Raw genomic sequence first — 24,205 nt, 5'->3', positions numbered from 1 at the left:
TCTTGTGTTTTTTTTTGGGGAAGAGAAAAAAAAAAAAAAAAAAAAAAAAAAAAAAGATTTCTGCCAAAAATCTCAGAAATTTTCTAGAAAATTCTTGGACATTTCTGAGTTTGAAATGATGAAGGAGACATTAAGATTAATCTCAGAAATTTTCTAGCAAAAAATATGGAAATTTCTGACTGTCAAAAGTTGAAAATGTGCTTGAGAAAATGAACTTTGAGATTAAGCTCTGATATTTCCTAGAAAAAAACTGGAAATTTCTAAGTCCAAAGTCAAAAATATCTTAATTTTGAATCTAAACATTTTTCCAAAAGTTGAATATAGTCTAAATAAATTTATTTTTGCAACCTAAAAATGTTCTTGTTTTTCTAGGAAATCTCTGAGTTTCATCTAAACATTTCTGATTTATTTTGGCAGAATTTTTTCCATTATTTATTTTATTACAATGGCCGCCGTCGTATTCTTCATTTGTGTTTTATAAAAAATAGAATAAAATGTTAAAGACAATTCAGCTACTAAAATAGGTGACTTTTAGTACAGTAGAATTTTAACAAAACTAAAGCATTATGTTGTAAAGTATTTATTTTTAAGCTAAATAACCCGTTTAGCCGACTGACCTTTTCACCGGCATGAAAAGGAAGTGACGTCATATTAGGAAGTGAAGCCCGTCTCTGTCCCGACAGCAATGCGCTGCTCCTGCTACAACAACAACTGACATTTGCGGCCTGCTGAGCCGCAGAGTGCAGCGGGTTAATGTATCTGCGGACAGGTCGTGTGTGCGCTGAAGCCCCGGATGTGTGTGTGGAGTCGGCGGAAATGACCCTGAGGTAAGCGGCTTGCTGTTGGGCTGAGGGCGGCTGTGATGCTCGGTTCTTATTAGCAATAAGCTAACGTTACCCTGCTGCTGCCCAACTACGATAAATCTGGGTTAAACTTCGTAATTTTGGGATTTGTAAGTTACTTTCATATGTTTTACTATCGCAGGAGTTTGTTTAAAAAGCTTTGTTGAGACAGTTGTCTTTTAAAGGGAGAGTACTCGGTTAAAGGGATTATCCTGTTTATGTCAGTTATTCGGCTACAAAACGGCTGTAATTCATTCATGTTTCATTGTAACTCGCAGTGTTATTTGGCAGGAGTTCTCAAGCTTCGGAGTAAAATCCTAAAAATCTGGATGAAAGGAAAGATTCATAATAGTGAGGAGAAAATCCCTTTTATTGAAGAGATTTATGCAACTTCAACTGAAATGAGTTAGCAGAAATGACAGTAAATCGTAATGAAGTATCTCATTTATTTAAAAGTAATAACCAGTTGAATAAATTAGAAATCCTAAGTTGAAGGCGGTGTGTCATCACAACAAATGAGACTAAAGGTACTTAGAAAACAATCCCAGCCTATATCAGAATTTCATAATTAAAAATGTAAATGTAATTGAAAAACAATGAAATAGCATTGTTGTAAAAAGTATACAATTTTACACTCTGATGGCTTGATTAATGTTTCTTTGTAATAACTTACATGTGGTAATAACCTCGCCCCAGAGATTAACAGTCAGATGATCTCAAAGCACAAGTCAGAACAACAAAACGGAGAAGTTAAATATCATTTAGATCTTTGTTTCTCATTTATAGGACACCAGATTTGGAAGAATAGTCCAACAATTGATCAGAATCAAAACTACACTGCCCAGCCTTTTTTTTTTTATTGTTTTCATTTCTTCATCCTTAGATGTATCAATCTGTCAGACATTTATATATAAAAAAACATGCCAGTTTCGATCAGTTCTGATCAGAAATCAGTTAATATTCCTTCACTTAGTTTCTGTTTTCTCATTGTACATTTCCTTATGTTGATGAATAACTGATTATTGACAGTTTTTCTCTATTGGATTTGTGTCGTAACCAATGAAGTTTGTGCTTAATTAACACACATTTTGTTTTGTAGCTCAAATTGTCTTATGTGTGACATCATCAAAATTACAATGGAAAAACCTTTTTGTTATGTATAAAGTATCAACAAACACCATATTCTTTGGTTTGAGTTTGGTAAATATCAGAATATTTTATGTATAAACTATGATAATCTCATAATCCCTTTCAGTCCAGTTCAAAGCTACTGTCTCTGTCAAGAATAATAGCATTTTGGATGGTCAGTATTTGTAAGATATGATTGACAGAAGTTTAGGAAAACTTGTCTATTTTTAGGATTAAATATTTGCTACTGCTATAAAGTAATTACATTTTTGAAGGTTTTAATTTTTTTTAAATCTGAATTTTCTTTTCACCAGTGAAATAAAAAATTACCATCATTTTTGATGAGCCTGTATATTTTTTAAAATGTTTTATTATTTTTGCAGCTTGTATTTATTTCAACTTTATTCAGACTAACCGACAAAAGGAATGATAGAAATAAATCCTATTTGTTTTTAGTTATGTCATTTGTGTTGTATATAAGGAAAAAAATGGTTTGAAATCAAATTTAGCATAAAAAAACAAGAGATTTTAAGCCATGTCGCCCAGCCTTATTAATGACTCCTTGCATCCTTATTGTTTACATCCAGAAATTTCAGTCTTTTGCAAAATTCTGGAGGGCAAAAAGACGATTCTTTTGCATGCCATCCTATCAGAGCCGTTGGGGAGAACAATCCCGTTAATTAAATGAAACCTGAGATGTAGGTATTATTAATTTAGTGCACTGCCCCACAGCAAAGGAAAAAATAATGCAGAAAAACCATTAAATAACAAATCAGTGCCACTTGTATTCTTCTTTTTTTCCTCCTTCTGTGTGTCGGCTATGCTACGCACAGACTTGTTGCCATAGCAACTGACAACAACGTCGCTAACTTATCAGGATTCAACACCAAAAGACACTCAAACATTTTCCACACAAAAAACAGAACATTCAGTCTGTTACAGTTTTATGTTGTCAGGCTTGATGTTTATTTTGTGATTATTAAGAAGTGATTGCTGTGGTAGATTAGCTAGCGCTGCTATTAGCTAAGCTAACACTGAGGTGATTGATTAGCTAATTTAAACACCTGCTCTACTAATGATCTACCAGAGTTGGGGTTTAGGTCACCTTTTTAATTTTTTTTTTTACTGAACCAAAACTCACTGAATTCCACATCATATCTACGGTAAGGTTGTCATAGTCAAGCTAGCACAGCTGAACTACTTCTCTCTCCCTTGTTATTTTTTTCTTAATTAAAACTTTTTCCTTACCTTCTCTCGTTGTTGTAGTGTTAGCAAAAAGCACTGCGTCCCTTTTTCTTTTATATATCAGGCATACATTTAAGATTTAATGCGTTTTTTTTTTTTGACAATTTAATAGCTAAAACCAATGCTAGTCATCGGCCTGCAGCTTTTTGCCTCCAGCAGCGAGTTGGGGGTGGGATCTTACCCGCATGATGTTATGCTGCTTTGGTTTTATACATTGCAGCCTTAGAAGTTTTTAAATTTGGCTAAAATAATTAACAGACCTATTAGGTGATGTTTTCCTGAGTCATGTTTTGGATCTGGGAAATGTTCTGATGCTGCTCCGCTTCTGTCTGTTGCAGATGACTCAGCAGTGGCTTGGACATCGATGATTCAACAGAAGATGAGGCGTGCTCTGTTTGTCCGACTCGTCATCGCTTGTTACCATAGCTACATAAACCACACTGACATGGACACTGCACTATAGTAAATCATGCTGTTTGCAAACTGAAGTCACTAAAATACGTTTTTGTCTAAATTATTATCATTACTATTATTTTGAATGGGTTTTTGCTAGTTTTCTGTGATAAAATGTCCCTGGCTGAGCAGTCTCAGAAGTGGTTTCCAACCCATGTCCAAGCCACCGTTCTTCAGGCGTCCGGTTTACAGCCCAAAGGCAAAAATGGCACCAACGACGCCTACACCATCATCCAGCTGGGGAAGGAGAAGTACTCCACGTCGGTGGTGGAGAAGACGGCCGACCCCGTCTGGAGGGAGGAGGCGTCCTTCGAGCTGCCCGGTCTGCTTCTGGAGGGGAACCCTGAAGTGTACGTGCTGTCGCTCACAGTGATGCACCGCTCCTTAGTGGGGATGGACAAATTCCTGGGCCAGAAGACCATCAACCTCAACGAAATGTTTGATAACAAGCAACGAAAGAAAACCGAGTGAGTACGGCCTCTGCTGTTGAAATGTTGGCTTCTCTCTAGCTGCTGGAGGATTCAGGCGAAACTAAGTGGTACAAGACTGTTTTAAACGATCAGTACCAGAATCAACTCAACGGTACCGTCTGGGGTCGTCTTGTCTTCTGTAGCCCCAGAGAACCAGCTTAAAAAAATTACAGGCTATTTCTACTTTTTGAGCACAGTTTGTAAAAATGTATAAAACCCTTAAGGAGGTGGTATTTTGTGTTTTCCAGGCACATAGTGCCATTTTACAGCTAATGTTACCTTCAGGTGTTATAAAACTGCTATTGGCCATTTGCAGCTACCTTACTTCATCACTTGAGGCGCCATGATGGATGTATTGAAAAGAGCGACTGAAATTGTTTTCCAGTTCATACAGAATACATGAAACTAAACATAAACATGTTTATTTATTGTTTAAATAGAAGAGTCGACAGTCTACCTTGCTAAAAATAGAAAGCAATGAGTTAATTAGACTGTAAGAAGCGGCTCCGCCTTGCGCTGCTGGAGCTGCAGAGATTCCATCCTTTCTATCAGCCATCCCAGAAGTTTTGCTCTTGACTCATCCTGAGTCCAAACGGAGCTGGAAGATGTCAAAGGAAGCTGGGAGAAGATGGGCTGCTTATTCGAACGGTTCTCTAAAAACAAAGCAGTAAAATCTTCATTAAAATACGTTGGGTTAGGGCTCGAGCCTCTAAAGTTAATCAGTCGGGTTGGGTCAGATTTAATGGACTCGGTCCGATCTAAACTTCAGTGCAGATTTTTTGTCTAGGTGTGAACCTGGAGGACGTTGTGAAGCTGATTAATTTAATCGTTCTGTCAGTGGTTTTTATCACTGCGGAGAAAAAGTTTGATAAGTCCATCTGCTTCATTAATGTGTGATGATCTGGATTGTTTGTTGAACTTTGAATATTAATTAACCTACATAAAAACTAAATGTAACAGAAAAACCCATGTTAATATCATGTAGATTGACAGATAAAAATAGAATATGACGGAATATTTTTGACGCCGTCAGTCAAAATGACGGACAGAAAAGTCTCTGCTTGAATCTTCTCCTAATTCCTGGTTTCTGATGTTTTTAGTTTATTTTATCTTGAGAGGAACGTGCCGATGTTTCTCCTCCAGTCACAAGGCCTCAGCCTGAACTAAATCAGTTTTTGAGTCACATTTGCCGCATGTGTTGGAGCTATTTCAGATTTCCCCGCCTGCTTTATTCCGTCCTTTAATAAGTTCATGACCCCGCTTCTTTTCACCATGTGGCATAAACACTGCCACTTTGCCTTTTATATTCGTCACACACTTGTTTTACAGCTTCGTCTTATTTTGAACATCTGTTTAAAGTCGTTTATAGCTCAGCATGTTTTTAACAGCAGTTGGTGGTTTTAACTTCTGTTCCACCTCTCTGACAGTTGATTGCCCATTGTTTAGAGATTATATGTCGCCTAATAAGTGACAGTTGTCAGTGAGTCACTTGGAGGCCCAATTGAAACAAGCGGAGCTGGACAAACATGTTTAGGTAGTCACTCCCAGCGGAGCCATTTTTTTGTTTTTGTGTGAAAAAATGCAGCCGTGTTTGTTCTCTGCAGCCTGAAGCGCCGCCGTTTGTTTCAGCTTTCTGAGTCAGTGAAGGTCCTCTGGGTTTTTCTGCTGCCGTTTGAGAAACACTTTGACTCGCAGGTCAAAACCTGAAAGATTTCTGTTAAACATTTTTTAGTCACCTTATAGTTTTATGTTCTGTACAAAAGCAAAACAGTTTAACAACTGATGTTTTGATGCAGATTCTGTTTCTGTTTCTTTCTTTGTTTCTGTCTTTTTTCTTTCAACCTTTCTTGTTTATCTTTTTATCTCTTTTTGTCTCTTCCTTTCTTTTCATAAATTTTTTTCTGACTTTTTCTTTCTCTTTTTTTCTTATCTGTAACTTCCTTTCTTTCTTCATTCCTTTCTGTATTTCTTTTGATCTTTACATCTTTTTCTCTGTGTTTGTCTTTGTTTCTGTATCTTTTTGCTCTTATTTCTTTTAACTGTTTCGTTTTTCTTTATCCTGTTATTAATCTATTTCTTTATCTCTTTCTTTATGGAGAAACTGCGGCTCTACTCTGATTCCCTCCAGGATGTTAGCGCTAGTGTAGCATGTTTGTTTTGCTTGTATTTACCCAGAATGCCCTGCGCTGTAGTCCACTTCCTGCTTTTGGAACGGTCTCCGATCCGCTTGGCGTTCACATATGCAAACCGGAGTTCATTTCAACCAAACCCAAACTGAGGTCTTTAGGCGGATCAGAGTTCAGTTCTTTGGTCCAAATGAACCGGACTTTCTAAACAAATCCAACTTCTCAAGGAAATTTTGAATTTAAACAAAGTTTAATCCAACAGATAGGTCCAGCATTAACGTCTTCAGGGCAGAACTTGATGGGTTAATCTGTGCTCACCCAACCAGAGGATGAAGGTCTGACATCATCTTCCTCGCTCTGCGGGACTGGATCTGGTGTTAATTAGATCACCGCCTGTCCCATCATGGAAAGGCATTAGCACACTTCCTCCCCGTCCGTCAGTAGCCAGAATCACGATATGTTACAATCAGCGTTCCTGGCTGGTATTTATTTAGGTGTCTGCAGTGATGCACCTCCAGGCTCTGCAGCTTTTCAGCAGCGGTTCTGTAATGATCCCCGTTGGTACCACGGCTCCACACAGCGGGCCTGTGTTCGGCACAGCCGCCTCGGACCCGACACGCTGAGGAGGAAAAACGCGGTTTGGTATCCGTTAATTATCGCACGCCTGTGTTTGTGACGAGTTTGGAGATCTGAGACCCTGAGGCGGTGGCAGCAGCATGCTGTGGGTGGGAACCAAACCCAGTCAGGGTTCTAATAGTTCTTGGGTTTATTATAGGCTAGTTGGTGCCACTTTACAATGATTCTTCCCTCATTATAAAGTGACTGAATTAGTCAAATAAAAGGTCACAACTAAATAAAACTAAATGGTACAACAAGGCTCCCCTTATGGATGACTAGTAGTTTATAGATATGTTATTCATTTACATATAAACACTTTATAAATCATTAATAACTATTATACATTAATTAAGGCTTAGAAGAAAACAATAAGCTGAAAATTATATTTACAAATGCTTCTTGTGAAATGTTTTGTATAACAACTCTAAATAAGATATATAGGTGAACAGTAGATTTAGCCTCCTCACCCTTAATTAATGTATAATAAACAGTTATTAATGATTTATAAAGTGTTTATATGTAAATGAATAATATATCTATAAACTATTAGTCATCCATAAGGGGAGCCTTGTTGTACCATTTAGTTGTGACCTTTTATTTGTCTAATTCAGTCAGTTTTAATTAGTTTTTGGAGTGTGTTTGCAGGTAATTATTAGTTAAATATTGTTTAGATTTAGCCCATCAGACCGTCAGTTCCTGAAACTACACACACACATACTGATCTACCCGGACCAAGTTAAAAAACATCTCTTAGGATCGGCGGATGGTTTAAAAAGGAATTTAATTATTTGTTTTAATTTATTTCTAAAATGGTAGGAAATAAGCTTTGGTACTTAAATTGAAAACCTGCATAATGTGCCAATTTTTTAAAATTTGATTATCAAAATTATCGATTACTTAAATAATCTTGTAGACTTGATACAGAAAAATGACTCTTCTTCTTTGAAACGAGTTAAAAGGCCTTTTGTGATTAATTTATCTCTTTACGCCTTCAAGATTTTTAGTTTTTCTTGCTCTAAGAAAAGCCTGGAAATATTAAACTGTGAAACTATTGAATATTGAGGATTAACTCACATTTTCTCACTTTTTTTCATCCCAACATTGTACCCAGGACTGTAATATTGCACACATTTAAAGTGCGATGACATTTGCGGCTTTAAATATTATCTCTACTGTAAAATGTGACACATTCATGTAGAAAACAGACAGAAAACCTTTCTAAACGGCGGTTTGGTCCTGAGGCGTGCTAATGAACAAGGATACGTCTCATTAGCATGGATGAACTCCTGTGCTGCCCTGTCATGTGGCTTTGCAGTTTCCCACTTGCTTGTCGTTGCATTTCTGAACAAAGGCCAGATTTGTGCAAATGCCACACTTTTTCCCCTCCTAGTGAAGGAAAAAAAAATCCCATTATTTCCAGTTGAAAAAGCAGAAGGGTTAAACAAATAGGAGCCTAGAATGGCCTTTTATTATTCTTCAGGAGGCTATTTCTTCTGTTCGAATTTCAAAGAATAATGTTTATCCTTTTAAAAGATAAATGGCGCCTCTCGGTTGTGTCAAAAAAAAAAACTTGAAGTGATTTAACCTTTTGGATTATTCAGCTCAAATTAGGCTTTTCATTTGTGTCTATTAAGGAGCAGGGGAAGCATATTATTTCATTTATTGTTGTTTGGTCGCATAAAGACTTGTACCACATTCTTATTTTGTCTGCACGTCTCCCTGAATTATGTGTGATCAACTGAAAGGATTTGTTGTTGGAGCTGCAGTGCGTTAATCCCGCGCCTTTTCTGTAAATTCTGTCACTGAATTTGCTGAGCTTAAGCTTCTCGCTCTCCGACTGCAGCTGGTTCTCCTTGGAGTCCAAACCAGGGAAGAAGAAGAAGGACCGGGGTCGGATCGAGGTCAGCATCCAGTTCATGAGGAACAACATGACGGCCAGCATGTTCGACCTCTCCATGAAGGAGAAGCCGCGCTCGCCCTTCTCCAAGCTGAAGAACAAGGTGAAAGGTCGCAAAAACGACGGCGGGGGCGTCTACGGCGACACGTCTTCGGCCATCTTGCCCCGCTCTGCCGTGTGCGACGCGGAGCCGAGCGGCCGGCCGGCGGAGACGAAGCCGGAGACGAAGGTGAAGCGGTCTCTGCTGTCCGGGGGCCAGAAGCTGTCAGCGGCCCACTCCATGTCCGACCTCATCGGGAACCACTTCCGACCCAAACTGGACTCCATGAACTCCATCGAAGAGAGCGGTGAGCAGCCTGAGGTCAACACTGACATGCTAACATATCTGGAAAATTACATTTACATCATGTTAGCAGTACTTTGCATTTGGAAAACAACCAATCCTGAAGCACCATTCATTTATCTGCCTGCTGATTGGCTGAAATGAGCCTGTAGATCAGGGGTCCCCAAACGTTTTCCTGTGAGGGCCACATAACTTTTCCCTTCTCTGGTGGCGGCCGGAGTCAGTTTGTAACAGAAAAAGGGTGACGGTTGCAGGAGTGCCTAAATGTTCTCCAGAAAGCACAACCAAATAACCCTCTCTGGGTTCTTCACAGAATAAATCCAGGAAGGATTATAGTCCGTATTTTCCGGACTATAAGCCACAACCCCAAAGTTTTTTTTTTAAAACAACCCAGTAAACATACACATATAAGCCGCAGATATCTCTGCCGCTCCAGGTTTTCCACAGCGATGCAGCAGCAAAGGGGGGTGGACAGCCAACATTTGAGTCATAACAGGTCAATTGAATATCACATTTATTGCGGTTGAAAAAGAAAAAGTTGCCAAGTTTAGATTTAAATGAACTGATTACGGTAGTTTCCGAACGGAAACTGTAACAGTAAAAGTGCTGATCCTTCGTGTTGCTACTAGCATGTGCTAAATGGGAATGGGCGCCGCCTTCTTCTTCTTCTTCTTCTGCTGCTGCTGCTGCTGCTTCTTCTTCTGCTTCTTCTTCTTCTCTATATTTCAACGGCAGCTTGCATCAATTATTGTTGCACTACTGCCATCTATTGGATCCTAATACCTCAAATTCTCATAATAATCCCAGTATCATTTTAAAAAATGAAAAATCTTCTTTTTCCTCTCAATGCTGTTTAACTGATCAACAACATTCTCAAATTTTAAAACCTAATTCCATTTTAATGGGCGCTTTCTTCTTTTATTTCCAATTTTGACTTCCAATGATTCACTTCCTGCTAAAGAGCCCCCTGGTGGTTGAAGAAAAATCCACATATAAACGGCCTATAGTCCGGAAAATACGGTATATAAAAAGAAATCTAAATGCTCTCTGGTATTGTTCAGGGGGCCGGACCAAATGTGGAGGCGGGCCGGATCCGGTCCGCGGGCCGTAGTTTGGGGACCACTGTTGTAGATGTTAGGTTCTGCGATGGATGGATGAATGAATGAATGATTACACTTCATTGATCCCTAAGGGGAAATTGCTACTCTATCCAAGATGTTAATTATTAATAATACATATATAACCTTTTAATATAAATTAAAATATAGTGTGATGTAAATTACTTGCATCACACTATAATTCAGTGTAATGTAAGTAATTTAACTACGACTGAATATAAATACAATCTACCAAGCATCTATAAATGAATCCAGAAAAATTACATTTGGTTCTCAGAGTTGGACATTGTAAAGTCTGAAGGCTAAAGGCAAAACTGATTTATTTAGTTATTTAGCTTTTGAGCTATTAAATATGCAGTTATGTGTGTTTTTAGAGGGTCTCTGTGGTCTAATAGTTCATTTTATTTATGAGCTATTCACAACAGATTTCATCCTTATGTGCTTCTTTTGTAAAGTGTTTATATAAAAAATTCTCTTTGTTAATTTCAGTTAAGTACTTATAGAAATTTTAATGTGTTAAACATTTTAACACAATTAATCACTTGTCTTTTATTTCATACAAAGCTCCGGAGCCGGAACCTTTGTATTGTGTTTCTTGTACGGCTGTAAATCTGACGGACGAGAAACATCCGCTAACACAGCGCCTTCATGTCTAAAGGAGGATTTTTTTAACAGGTTTCATGAAAACTTAATGAGTGTAAATGCATTTTGTACCAAAATAAAAACGATAAATATCTTTGTTGTTGCGCTCATACGCTTAATCAATTATTTAGCAACAAAAGGTTGTTTTTTTAAATGGGAAATATTAATTATTTTTAATTAAACTATGATTAATTTCAAGCCCTGTCAAAAAATGTAATCAAGTACCACCACTAAAATATATTTTTTCTACATAAAATGTAACAAATCTATTGTAAAATTCAAGAACAGCACAGAAAAAAATGGCAAATTTTGCAATAACCTTGTAGCCTAAATGTGGACTCATTGATGTTCTGAGGCACCTTTTGATTCACACCTGTTCAGTACACAGGTGGCCATTTTAGCTACAGTTTCCATTATGCATTTCCTCCAGTATCAATAACTTTACAAAATCTAGAACAAGAAACTCAACATTTATCCAGAACTACTGAGAAACGGGTTGGAGGCTGGGAAACGTAACTGTGAAGGCCTTTGGGTTCGGGGTCCAACATCTGGACCGGGCTGAAAAATCTCCCACAACCTTTCAGGAGGACGTGTTCCAGTCTAACGAAACCAAACTGGAACTTTCTGGGCCACCTTTTCACAACACACCTTGGGCCCAAAAACAGAGAGAACGACCCGACCCGAGTGAAAGATGCTTCATGTGGGACAAACATCCAAACATGGAGGGATCCATGAGAGGAATGCAGAGCTTTGGAACGGCATTGGCTGATCGGAAAGGAGATTTCCTCACAATCTGGTCGCTTTGGAAAACATCTGCAGGCAAAATGTGGGAAACTAGCAGCAAACACTGAGTTATGAATATGAATCAAAAGGTGCATCAGCATAGTTTAGGGTCGTAGAGACGGGATGATAATTATGGGTTGAAAAAGGGTTAATAACTATTTAAATTTGCTTACATCAGCAAAACTTGGCATTATAACAGAGGCTTAAACGATTGAGATCTTCTTTATGGACAGCTGCGTTTAACACAGGGCTGAAACCAACAGTTATTTTAGTAATTGGTAAATTTATTGATTTTTTTCCCCAGACAATCAGATTAAAAAATTACATTCTACATATTTTCTTTTAACCATCTTGTAAAAGAAAGTCATATTTAAACATTAAAAATAAATTAAAAGATGCAAATAAACAAAAAATTCAATGAAAAAATAAACATTTTATTGTTTAAAATGCAGCATAGCATTCCTTTAGTAAATATAATCAATTAATTACATTTGATCCAATTAATCGTTTCAGCCCTACACTTACACGTCTCTTTTACATTAGAAATGCATCTAAAGATGCAAATAAACAAATCAATTTCTTTTTAAATAAAGTATTTTACCTAAATTAGTTAATGATTATTTCAATAATCAGTGATTGATGATTAATCTGAATAATCATTTCAACCCAGTACTTACACCTTTCTTGTATGTTATAAATACATCTAAAAATGAAAATAAACAATTACATTTCTTTTTTAAAAGAAAAACTATTGATTGTCTAAATTAGTTAAAAGTTGTTTCAATCACTGATTAATTTGATTAATCGTTGGAGCCTTTATGACGTAAAGCACTTCGATCTGCCTTGTTGCTGAAATGTTCTGTACAGATAAACTTCATCTGATGAAGCCTTTCTTGTACGTTAGAAATACATTTAAAGATGCAAATAAACAACTAATTAAATACATTTTTAAAATAAGAAAATATACATTTATTCCCTAAAATTTTATTTCTTTAGTTCATCTGAACAATAACAATTAGTCACGATTAATCAGATTCATCGTTTCAGCCCTACACTTATGCCTTTCTTGTACATTTAAATAGATTTAACGATGCAAATAAACAACCAAATTCATTTTTAAATAAGAAAATAAACGTTTTATTGCCTAAAATACAACAACATAGCATTCCTTTAGTACATCTGAATAATAATCAATTAATCCGATTAATCATTTCAGCATTAGTTTATTATTAAACTGTGCTGTTTAAAAAGTTACTGTTTTACTGCAGCTGGCCTCTCAGCACAGTGAAGCAGCAGCAGCAGCAGTTTGAGTTTTCTAACGAGGCTCTTTGTCCCGTTTATCGCAGCAGCGGCTTGAAGTTGTTTTTCCTCCTCTTGCAGGAAGTACAGGTGGCCCTCACCGGCGTTCCCAGAGCGAGGTGCCTGGATACCAGGACGGAGAAGCACACAGTGACCCTTTCACTGATATCAGTGACACGCTGCCACAGAAGTATGCCACGCTCCCACGCAACCGCAACCCGTTTGAGGGCGAGCGGGGGCAGCAGCCGTGGGAGCGGGCGGAGCGGAGGGAGAAAAAGGAGAAGGTCAGCCTGCTGGAACGTGTGACGGGGAAGAAGGAGGGCCGCAGGGCCGGCAACGGGGGCCGGTCGGGGAGCTCTGGAGACCTGCGCTCTCCCAACCCGTTCAGCGCCGACGCCGCGGCCGACACCAACCCGTTCAGCTTTGGCTACAAAACCAGGTAGTTGGGCTTCGTCAGAGAGTTGTGGTTTATCTGAGAGGAAGGTGTCATTAGCGGCTCTTTAGAGTAGCAAAGCCCTTTGAGCCGCAGTAATGAGATCCTCTGCTGAGATACAGCGCCCAATTAACCACTTATCTCCGCTGGTCCATCGTCTTCTGCTGCCAGGCGCGCCCGCGCCGGTCACAGCTGTGTACAAACCGCACAGATGTTTAATTACTTCATCTAAGAAGCCTTCTGGCGCGGCTCGATTTTATCGATTTGATCACATTTTTGAAGATTTAGGTTTTGGGAAATCTGGATTTTTGTTTTTCTACCATTGAACTCCTTTGGTTTCCACAGTTCATGATGAAGTCAGCAAACACAGGGAGGCACGGGAGAGGATCACACTGAAAAAAATGAAATGTTGAGCAACCTGTGAAGCTATACCTTGGTATAAGTTTTACAAATAATCGTTAATGCTCAGAAGAAATACTTAATCTTTTATCACATTTGTATTAAATTGTTGCCAATAGCAGGACTTTGAAACAATTGTGCACAATTATGGAGAAGGATTGTATTTTAAATCAAGAGCAAAACGAATAAAAACAAACAATATGTTACGCAAACAAGTCTGAAAACAAAAACAACTTTAGTAATGAGACCTTTCAGTTTCAGTTCAGTAAACAAACAAAAACCCAAAATGTTCAAAAGGTGGAGTCCATAATCTATTGCCTATTTTTGGATTATCTAATTAATAATTGAACAACAAAAGGTGCTTCAGGTTCTAGTTAGAACATATTTACAGACAAAAAATATTTTTCATCTGAAAAGAATCAAAATGTTTATATGAATTGTACAGTTTTAGGTTAAATGCTGCTCCAAATATGTTATTTCTGTTAGTTGATTAATAAACTGCAGTTATTAAAAACAACAACAGAAAATGTTTTTCCCATTTGATAATTAATGTTCCTCTGTTATTTCAGTGACAACAAGCACAGGGGAAGCGAGGACGGCCTCTTTGGGCAGAAGAAGAAGAAGGACATTTTCGGCAAGAAAAACGTAAGAACAACAACTTCTTCACCGGTTTCCAGTGACATTATTGCAAAAATGTCAGCTTCACCTGACAGCGGCTGTCATAAATGATCCCAGTAAATGAGAACTCTGAGTTTCGCTCAGCACCGCAGCAGCAGCAGCTGACACGGATCAGCAAGGCCTCCGAACGCTCAGCCGCGCCATTCGGCTAATTAGCAGCTGCACCCGTCGGTCAGCGCGTCCGATCGGATCGTCATTGGAAGTGGTGTTAAATTTCAGGGCCGGGCGGTCATTTTCATTCTCTAATTGCACCATTTTTGTTGTGACAGTGAATGGAAATGACATGTGTATCCCTTTAAATAGTTACTACATTTGAAGCTCAAGCTAGTTCTCTGGTTTTAAAGTGTCTAGCAGGAAATAACAGAGTACTACACAGCAGAAGAGTTGGGTTAAGGGTTGTGGGGGGGCAGTAGCTAAAGTGATGCCTAAATGAGAAGGAGAATGCTGATAATGGCTTTCCTCACCTTGCTTTGTGGGTGTTGAGGGCTGTCGGTATCCACACATGCGTCCCCCGTGCGTACCGCTTCGCCTTCCAGAAATGGCAGCTCCCATTTCCTCTGCTTCAAGGCCCTAATTAACCACACACAGGATGGGAGAGGGGGGGCAGTGAGAGATTTCAAAGAGCTCAGCGTTTAGATTCTCAAAGCTGAGCTCATTAGAAACTGTAATGACACAACTGGAGAATGCCAAGTGTGCGCCTTATCTCCTCCTCACTACTGATCGGAGGGAAAAACGGCCATCATTACTTCGCCAGTTCATGGTCATTCCCAGGCCTTTTGTCAGCAGCCAGATTATTACGCTGTGCGTGCGTAAAAAAAAAAAAAAGATGTTCTCCGTCTCTACTGACTTCAACACTGCAAAAAGGCAAAACTTTAACAAGTATCTTTATTCTACTTCGAGTGTAAATATCTTACTACTCCTGAAATAACAGAAAAGTAACTTTTCTTCAAGAAATATGAGCTTGTTTTCACTAAATAATTTATTAATATTGATTATTTATAACTAGTTATCAGCAGAGATGCAGCGATCTAATATTAATATCTGTATTGGTCACGATATTGCAGTAAATTCTAGATTGTGTATCGATTCAGTCTAATTCTACTCCCGGTTCTCTGATTGACGTCATTCTTTATCATTTAATTTACATTATATTTAAAACTCTTTATTGCACTTTAAGATACTGTGTGTAACAGTATCTGACGTCTTCTGTTCTCAAAACCTTCCTCATTTAATCTCAGCGGCAGATATTTAATTTTGGTCGGCATGGCAACGCGGCAGCATTGTTTCTGCTGTTGGAGGCGATAAGACACAGGTGAGCGGTCTGGCTCCAGGTCGCTCTGTGCGCTGCCTTTGCGTAGCGTTGGGGAGTGGAGGCTGATAACCGAGGTATTTAAACAGGGCGGAGGTTTTCGCTGCTCCGTCCGTCTGTGGGAGGAAGCCCAGCACCGAGGCGATAAAGTAGTCCCTCATTAAAAACCATCACGCCAGACCATGATCTGCTTCCCTCAACATTTCATTGGCTGTTTATTAACCAGAACTTTAACAGTCTGGCTGCGTTTTTCTCCTCATGGAGGCTTCATGTAGTTTTGACAGAAGTTTCTCTGAAAACTCTGGTCAGTCTGATTTGATTCCTTTAGAAACACAAAACATTTTGAAACGTGTCTGACATTAAATCCATTGACTCAAGTCTGATGTCTGCATCCATCACTCAGAAAGGCTACGACATAAACCCGCTCATTACAGAACAAAAGTTTTCTAAACTGAAACTCTGCAGATTCAGTTTGCTGCTTATTTTGGCCCAATTTTTAAAAACCATAAAATGTTATTGAGGATTTACAGAAGACCTTTCTACAGTAGGATGGATGGATTGGATGGATGGATGGATGGATGGATGGATTGATTTGCCAGGCCGGTAGATGGATTGGTTGATGGATGGGTAGAACAGACCTGAGCCCTTCGTCTTGGCTCTGGTCTGACAGACATTTTGAACTTTTAGTTGTAATCGTGTAGAACCATTTTTAAACTCGTTTCTTTTCCTTCAGGTGGTGCCACCAGACACGGCAGCCAACTACAGCAACCTGACCTTTGACGAGGTCGTCCAGGAACTCATCAAGCAGAAGGAAGTGGTCCGGAAGAAAGACGCGCACATCCGGGAGCTGGAAGACTACATCGACAACCTGCTGGTCCGCGTCATGGAGGAGACGCCTAGCATCCTACGGACTCCCTACGTGCCCAAAAAGAAGGCCGGTAAACTCTCAAAAAAGAAGAACTAAAAGAAACACTAGATGAAAAGTCACTAATAAATGTTCAGAAGGAGGTCAGGGGTCAAGGGTCGATCAAATTCAAGCAGCTTTACTTTAACTTCCTGTTTTAATTTAAAGGTCGGGGTTGCTTTTAATATTTGTTGCTTTACTGAAAGACAAACGATTCATTGATGTTTCAAGTCAAGACGTTATCTTGAGCAGGTTTTGGTCTGGATTATTTTAAGCTCTGTCGTAATTTATTGCACATACACTTGCCATAATCGGCCGCAATGCTTCCAGACTTGTTTACCGGACGCGTTAGCTGCAGTTACGTTACAAATTAAGCTGTTTACAATCGATTTCAGACATTTTAGACCGGCAGCTCTGTCCTCTACAGATATTCCTAGACTGACTGGAAGATGTTTTCCCAAGAACAAATATTCATGTTTTTTAATGTTATGAGTTGGAGGGGTTAAAACTTTACTTACTATAAGTGCAATATAATCACTACGGAAACATGTTGCTTTACAACCTGCTGGTATTTCTCTTGTTTACATTTGAATCGTATGTTTGAGTTAAACTCGCCTCTTCCTGTTGATCTGATTGGTCGTTTCCTTCAAAGCTCTGCTGATGATTGTATTAATGGTACACAAGTGGCTCTATGCTGCACATATCTTTATTTATGCTGCACAATCCTTTATTTATTAGTGTTTTATAGCTCATATGAATGTTACTTTAATTGGTGAGACGTACTGTTAGTGCAAATCAAATATCATTTTTCCCAAGGTGTTCAAAATGAAGTGTTCTCTAAAAACGTCGTGACAGAAAAGATGTTGTTGGTTGCATCTTTATGATCACTCCTGATTTTGAAATGTTTGCTTCACTTTCTGGAAGTTGGTTTCTAAAACGGAGATCATCCAGAACTTCTGTAAGATAAACTGAAGTTACAAACTGATTGCTTAGTCGGTGAGATAAAGATTTTGCTTTCCAATTAAAACAGGACACAGGGCGATGATTCTTGTAAGAGTAACTTTTTTACTTCCGATACGATACCGATATTGGAGCTTTGAATTTCAGCTGATACCGATATTGATCCAAAGCAGCACAAATCACACATATAGGGTTCAAACTGGTGCTTGAAATTCATGGAAGTGCTTGAATTTCTATTCTGTGTTGTCAGGGTTTGGAAAGTCCTTGATTTCTTTTGTAAAATTCTTCAAAGTCTTCGGTCTGGTGCTGAAGTTATTCAAACTCCCCTGTTTTGTAATAAACATTACTTACAGTTGAAACCAGATATTCAAAGATAATTAAATGACAGATACACATTTTTCCTCGATGTCTGAAGTTAAATCAGACTAAACTTCTGTTGTTTTAGGTTAGTTAGAGTCATCAAAATTATTTCTATTTGCTAAATGCCAGAAAACTTAGCAAGAGCATTTTCTTTCCCAGGTGTATAGGGTGTGTGTGAGACATTTCAAACATAAAATTTTGTTTCTTTTTATTTTACCTTGACCCCACGGTAGGGTGTAGAATACTAGGACTTTCACCATAACAGTTTTTTGGATGATAAATTGTCCCAGAAATATTGGTGTTTTTAGGCCTATTTCAGGTAACATAATGGTAATAACTGTATAATAACACCAGAAAACATTCTCAAAGATTATTAAACAAATATCTAGAATAAACAAAACAACTAATAAAATTAATTATGAAGTCTGTAAACAAAATTGCCCTTCAGTTTTGTTTACACAGAAAAGCGCCAGACTGAAGACTCTTATCACCCAATTTTTCATAGAAAGAGAGAAAAACGATAAATCATTTCAGTGGAAATGAGTGAATTCGTTTTAATTTATCATGCGATTTACTGATTTATTGTGAAAAGCCTAGTTTGGATAGAAATTCCTTTTCAGAGACTGTTAGGAACATGACTGTATGTAAGTGGCTGTTTTGAAGCAACTGATTGAATTGCTCTTTGCCAGCCACATGAAGTCACATCAGTGGGTTGAGTAAGTGTGACAGCTATATAAACTTGTGTGGACAACAACGTTCCCACCAGAGTGAGAGACTCCCCTGATCATAAACCCTGTGAGCTAACAGAACTGTTAAACAACTAAAAAAAGAGCATATTATTCAATTGAATTTGAATTTGTTTACATAACATGTGCCTATCAGTTTGATATGTAATCAATTGATTGACGCTGGGAGATACATGAACTCATAACCATGATGTATGGGAGCTAAAAGCTTTATATTTATCTAACTGACATGCAAATTAATGTTAACACTTGTTATTTCTTCTGCTTTAAACATTAAAACACAGCAAACTTCCAAAATCAGAGTGAATTATTCTGAAATCTGATTGCCAGTGTTGCAGGTGCATCTGGTCCTAATGGGTTAACTCTGCCTTTACTGTGCCTCGTCTTAATCTGCTTTTTCTCTTGACATTCCTCAGACTTTTACACTTTGAGTCCTAACGGCTCATTTGTTCATAGCTCTTAAAGGTAGAAACACTTTTACTTGTCATTTAGTTCAGATTTAAAACTGTTCATTCATATTTTGATGTTTTAGCAGCTTTTTACCTCTCTGATGCTAAATAACATGGTTTATGTTATTTAAAGCAACTCTTTTTAACTCTGTTTCTAATTGAGAAGTGTGAAATATTTGTCTGTTTAGCGAGTGAAGCTGATGACACGGACAGACATTTCATAATTTTTTTTAAGATGAGGGTCTCTGACAGATTTACATCTTTAATCGAAATGTTGAGTGCATCTCTCATTTTTATTTTACTAGTCATGTTTTTTTCATTTTAAACATTCAACAACCTTTTACTCTAAAACTGATCGGACCACTTCCACTCAGAGTTACTAGAGAAAATTATTGTTTTTGCTGGATGGAAAAGACTAAAAGCAGAACACATTCGACCCAAACGTTGAGAGGCTGTTTATTTTTATTTTATTAAGGTTAAGATCTTTTCCGACCTACAGAAACAACATTATTTTCTCCTTTATCATCAACACGTTAAAGCACGTTAAATTTTTAACATTTTTTATGCAAGTTCTTAAGCAAAATTTACTTTTAATACCTAAAATAAGCTTGTAAGAGTAACTGACTTAAACTGTCCAGCCTGTCTTTCTTTCTTTTCAGTATTTATAGAAAAGATTCACCTCATTTTACAATGTCTTTTTTATTTCATAATAGAAGATTCTGTTCTAAAATTTTAAAATATATATAAATGTTATGTTAATTTGTTTTGTAGGTACATATTTAGTAAATCGTCTTTTGCTGTTAGTTTTATTTTTTTTTTAGAAAAGCTGCCAACTCCTGGATTAGATGGACAGCTGAAGGGGTGTGAATACTTTGAGGTTTTTTTTTTTGTTTGTTTTTCTTGTACTTTCATCTATTTCTTGTTGGTTTAAAGTGAACTGGTTGAAATGTTGGACCTTTACACTGTCGGCACAGCAAAAACGCAAAACTTTACCTAGTATTTTTGATTTAGCTTCTAGTGTAAATATTTTAGTACACGTGAAATACAAGAAAACAAACTAACAAGTAACCTTTCAGCAAAACGTAGGAGTTTAAGTCAGTAATTCCTGAATATTGATTAAAAGTACTGATTAAACTGGCAGATTATTTCAGTTATAGCATTTAAGAATAATCTGCCAGTGGATCTAGAACTGTTGTTGCTAGGCAACGGACTGGGCTTGGCTGGTGTTGCCAGGTAACGGCACATGGCCAGTTGATTGCGAAATAATCTGCCTTAAACAATATTAGGAATTATTCACTTAAAATAAGCTGTAACATTGAAAAGTTACTTGTTAGCTGTTTTTACTTCAAGTGTACTATGATATTTGCATTTCCAAAAATACTTGGTAAGATTTAGTGTTTCTGCAGTGTGAAGCCTCCTCACTGGGCAGATTATCCTCCAGTCCAAACATTTTACTGGTTTCCATTCACATATTACTTTCTGCTGCTGTGAAATCGCCGTTTTGCTGCTCTGTGATCGTTTTTTCCGACTCGAGGTCAAAATCTCCCTGTACTGAATGTATTCTGCTCTTCTTTTGTAAAGTGGAAACACTATGGAGGCCGTTGACCCGCTTGCCTTTAAAGTATTGGGTTCATCCTGTTCTCTCGCTAACGTCACGCCCTTCATTCAGGACTGTTAATGAATGAGCTTCTGCTGGAACTGATTTGTTTAGTTTTTTTCTGATGCCAAAAAATGTCGGAGTTGGTGTGTGAGTATGATGTGATGCTAATCTGCCTGCACGCTCTAGTTCAAACTGTAATTTTATTTAGTTCTCTTGTTGTTTTTTTTGCGTGTTCTCGGGCCTTTCTGAACTCTTGGTACTTCCATTGTACATATTGTGTAGATGATTTGTGACTTTTGGTCCTTACTGGGGATTTCTCTGTCTACTTGAGGACCACATTTCAAAATATGGGGGATGAAACTGACTTATAAGCAAAATGAATGCCTGTATGAATTTTTGTCAGACTAAACGTCGTGGTGATTGTGGAACAGGTTGTTTACCCGCACAATCTCCCCCCAAAGCCTGATTGCTTTGCTTTAATGACAGAATGTAAAAGAAAAGGTCTGACGACGTTTTAATGTAGAATAAATGTGGACCCTGAGGTTATTTAGTTCAAATGAAAGCTGAAGGAGGGGGGCGGCGGGGTGACTAGTTCAAATTAATTAATTTTGCCTGTCATTTCTTTGTTTTCCTTTAGCTTGATTATTGCATTTGCTTTATGCTTCTGCATAATTGGCTGCTTTTGTAGACGTCAAACTAAAACACAAATCTAAATGTCATTCATTTTATCACAGCGGATGTAGAGGATCCTCTCTGCAGGGAGACTGAGCTGCATCATGATTGTTGATTTATTTTATTCATTAAATGTTTTGTGGTTTATTAGGACCGCTAGTAGGGATGTGTAAAAAGCCTTAAAATAAATCAACAACTCTAGCTGGATGATAAATTGCCCCAGAAGTTATTCAAAATAACAACAATGTTGTTATTTTGAAACAATTTTAGTACAATATAATGCAAATTCACCCTCCCAAAGATAAATAAACTTTAATTTCCTAAAGAACAGTTAACTCTGGAGCTGGAAGATATTGTAGATATCCAAAGTAACACACAATAAAACAATAAATAAAACAAATAAACACCACACACAACCAAAACCACAAATAAAATTGATTTTGTCTTCCTTGTAAACAAACTTTCCCTTCAAAATTAATCAGCAGAATGTAAATTATCAAGCTCATTTTAATTTATCATGAAATTAATTGCTTATTACAACAGATAATAAGCAACAGATAATCTGTGCATAATCTCACAGATGAAAAAAAATCTAACTTTTAATCTGAGTACAGTTATTCTTGGCAAAATGATCAAATATCCAGCATTCCTAACAATTCCTAAATGGAACTGAAGCTTTTTTTATTTTATTTATACTTTGCTTTTTGAGGTTGACGTAATCTGTGACTTCCTGCTTCTCTGGGTGTAAATAAGTTTTTGAGTCTTTTTACACACATTTGTGACGGGTACCAATAAATATGAAGGGCGCTGTAGTTTTCAAATACACTAAGCACTGAAAATGTTTGGATGTTTCTGCTTAAAACTACCTTCTGTCATAAAAGATCAAAGTTAATCGCAATACTTGGTGGTGTTTATTGTGGGAAATGTTGTTGATGACAAAACTGCCCAGTTTCCCATGATTAAGTTCAGTATGCCAGTTACATTAAGGTGGAGTTAGGGGCTAACATTAGTTTTTTAATGGTACACTAGTAAAATATGGAGCTGAATGTCATTCCTGCATGTCTGTCACATGTTTTTGTATTTCACATCTGCCAGATTTTGTGTCTTTTCTTGGGCGTTAAGCCTTTATTTCCCCCAAACTGGGTTCATTTTTATCAAATGTCATCCAACCCAGGTGTAGTTGGTGAAACTCTGCAAGCTGGTTGGCAAGTTTGGAGGTAAATTAACCTCTTTTTAATTTATTTTTAAGAAAAACTTTTACTTTGTAACCAGTATGCAAGAGTTTCATCTGTGAACGTTTGAGGACAAGAATGTATTCCTCTTTGTAGAAAAACACGGAGCTGCTGGAAAACTCTGTATTGACAACCATGTCAGGCTGTTTCAGGTTATCTGTATGTAAAGTGCCATCAAAAGCATCCTTGAGAATCTGGTGATGTATGTCTTAATATTCACCATTTCTTCACGTGCTTTAGACCTCGTCACCGCCTGTTTCACAAGACTGTAAATGTTCTTTTCAATAAAGTCACTGGAAAGAAAATGTTGGCGTTTCCCATATATACAAGAAAGATATATATATGATTCTTAGGCATGAAAAGATTACAATTAATTGTTGATTAAAATTAGTTCCAATCAATTATCTAGTAACCACCGAGACCTTCGATGTTGTACTTTGGCTGCCGTCCAGCAGAGTGCGCCGCTGGTCATTCTGAAGCGGAATTTCCATTAAACAAAGATGGCGGCAGGAAAGAGAAACGGTCCAGAGAGAGTCCGGTTGGAGATGAACAATGCACCTTATGAGGTTTTGTTTAGAAGTGTAAAAACACAACGAGTTCCTTAAGTTATCAACTAAACAGTGTTTTATTCAGCCGAGCTTCAGGATGGAGCAATGCTGATTTCTATACCAAAAATTATTGATGTGCTACGAAGTTTAATAATGTGAATAAACCACAATTTCATGTTTATTCAGTTAGTATTTAATAAAGCTGACAAAATATGTGGAATTATGTTTTTTTTTTTATTTTATTTTGCATAATGTGAAAAATTTTGCCCTTTGTTACAAAAAGGGATAGGGTCTTGATGCAAGAGAAAACTAAAGTTTTTAAGAATATGGATATTTATTAATTGTTAATTGATCGATAAGATCAATCAACTTAGATTAACTCTCATTCAAAAAGTATAAGTTTTATAACGAGACATTTTTTCAACGTTTGAGTGACATAATCTGCCAGTGGAATTAGAACTGGGTTGCTAGGTAACGAGCTGGGCTTGGCTGGCGTTGCTAGGTAACGGCTCAGGGCCCAGAATTATCACTTTTTTCATCAGTCTGTTAAGGAACTATTGACCTAAAACAAGCTCATATTTTATGTTAAAAAGTTGCTTGTCAGTTGGTTTTGTCTTATTTCAAGTGTAATAAGATATTTGTTGTAGAAACTAAAACAAAAGTACTTGGTAAATGAACTAATCGAATGCAGAGACAGCTATTTATTAATATTTTAACAGTTTAATGGATTTTGTCATTAGATTCTGATACAGCGGGCCCTTTAAGGACATTTAGAAACTTGAAATGAAAACGAGTTTGACCTCCAGTGTCTCCCTGACAGAGACTGCTTGTAATTAGGGTTTTATTTAGGTGCCACCTGTTGAACTTGGGAGTCATCCTCACACGTCGACCGATTGGATTTCACAGCTCCCGTCTCCTTTACGGCAGCGGCGACGGCACGTGGCGCCTGAG

The 24,205-nt window shown here is 37.6% G+C and overlaps 1 protein-coding gene across 2 annotated transcripts in view; it reads left to right on the top strand.

The window, feature by feature from the left end:
- rab11fip2 (RAB11 family interacting protein 2 (class I)) overlaps window positions 1–23,002 on the top strand; it is a 44,358-nt gene extending 21,356 nt beyond the window's left edge. Inside the window, exons 2-8 of one of the 2 annotated variants that reach the window (XM_015052921.1) lie at window positions 638–827; window positions 3,554–3,677; window positions 3,769–4,135; window positions 8,726–9,126; window positions 13,046–13,403; window positions 14,366–14,441; window positions 16,517–23,002. In XM_015052921.1, coding sequence (XP_014908407.1) covers window positions 3,783–4,135; window positions 8,726–9,126; window positions 13,046–13,403; window positions 14,366–14,441; window positions 16,517–16,747 — 1,419 coding nt within the window. In that variant the 5' untranslated portion in view covers window positions 638–827; window positions 3,554–3,677; window positions 3,769–3,782 and the 3' untranslated portion in view covers window positions 16,748–23,002. Of the gene's footprint in view, window positions 1–637; window positions 828–847; window positions 953–3,553; window positions 4,136–8,725; window positions 9,127–13,045; window positions 13,404–14,365; window positions 14,442–16,516 lie in introns of those variants that run through there. The other variant, XM_015052922.1, reaches the window with a different exon arrangement.
- Window positions 23,003–24,205: the final 1,203 nt, after the last annotated feature.

The sequence above is a fragment of the Poecilia latipinna genome, unplaced genomic scaffold (genome assembly GCF_001443285.1).
Source record: "Poecilia latipinna isolate Pla-1442-1.1 unplaced genomic scaffold, P_latipinna-1.0 Scaffold1146, whole genome shotgun sequence".
In the NCBI taxonomy this organism is placed as follows: Eukaryota; Metazoa; Chordata; class Actinopteri; order Cyprinodontiformes; family Poeciliidae; genus Poecilia; species Poecilia latipinna.
Note: the sequence above shows the minus strand (reverse complement) of the source record. Positions and strands in the feature narration are given on the sequence as shown.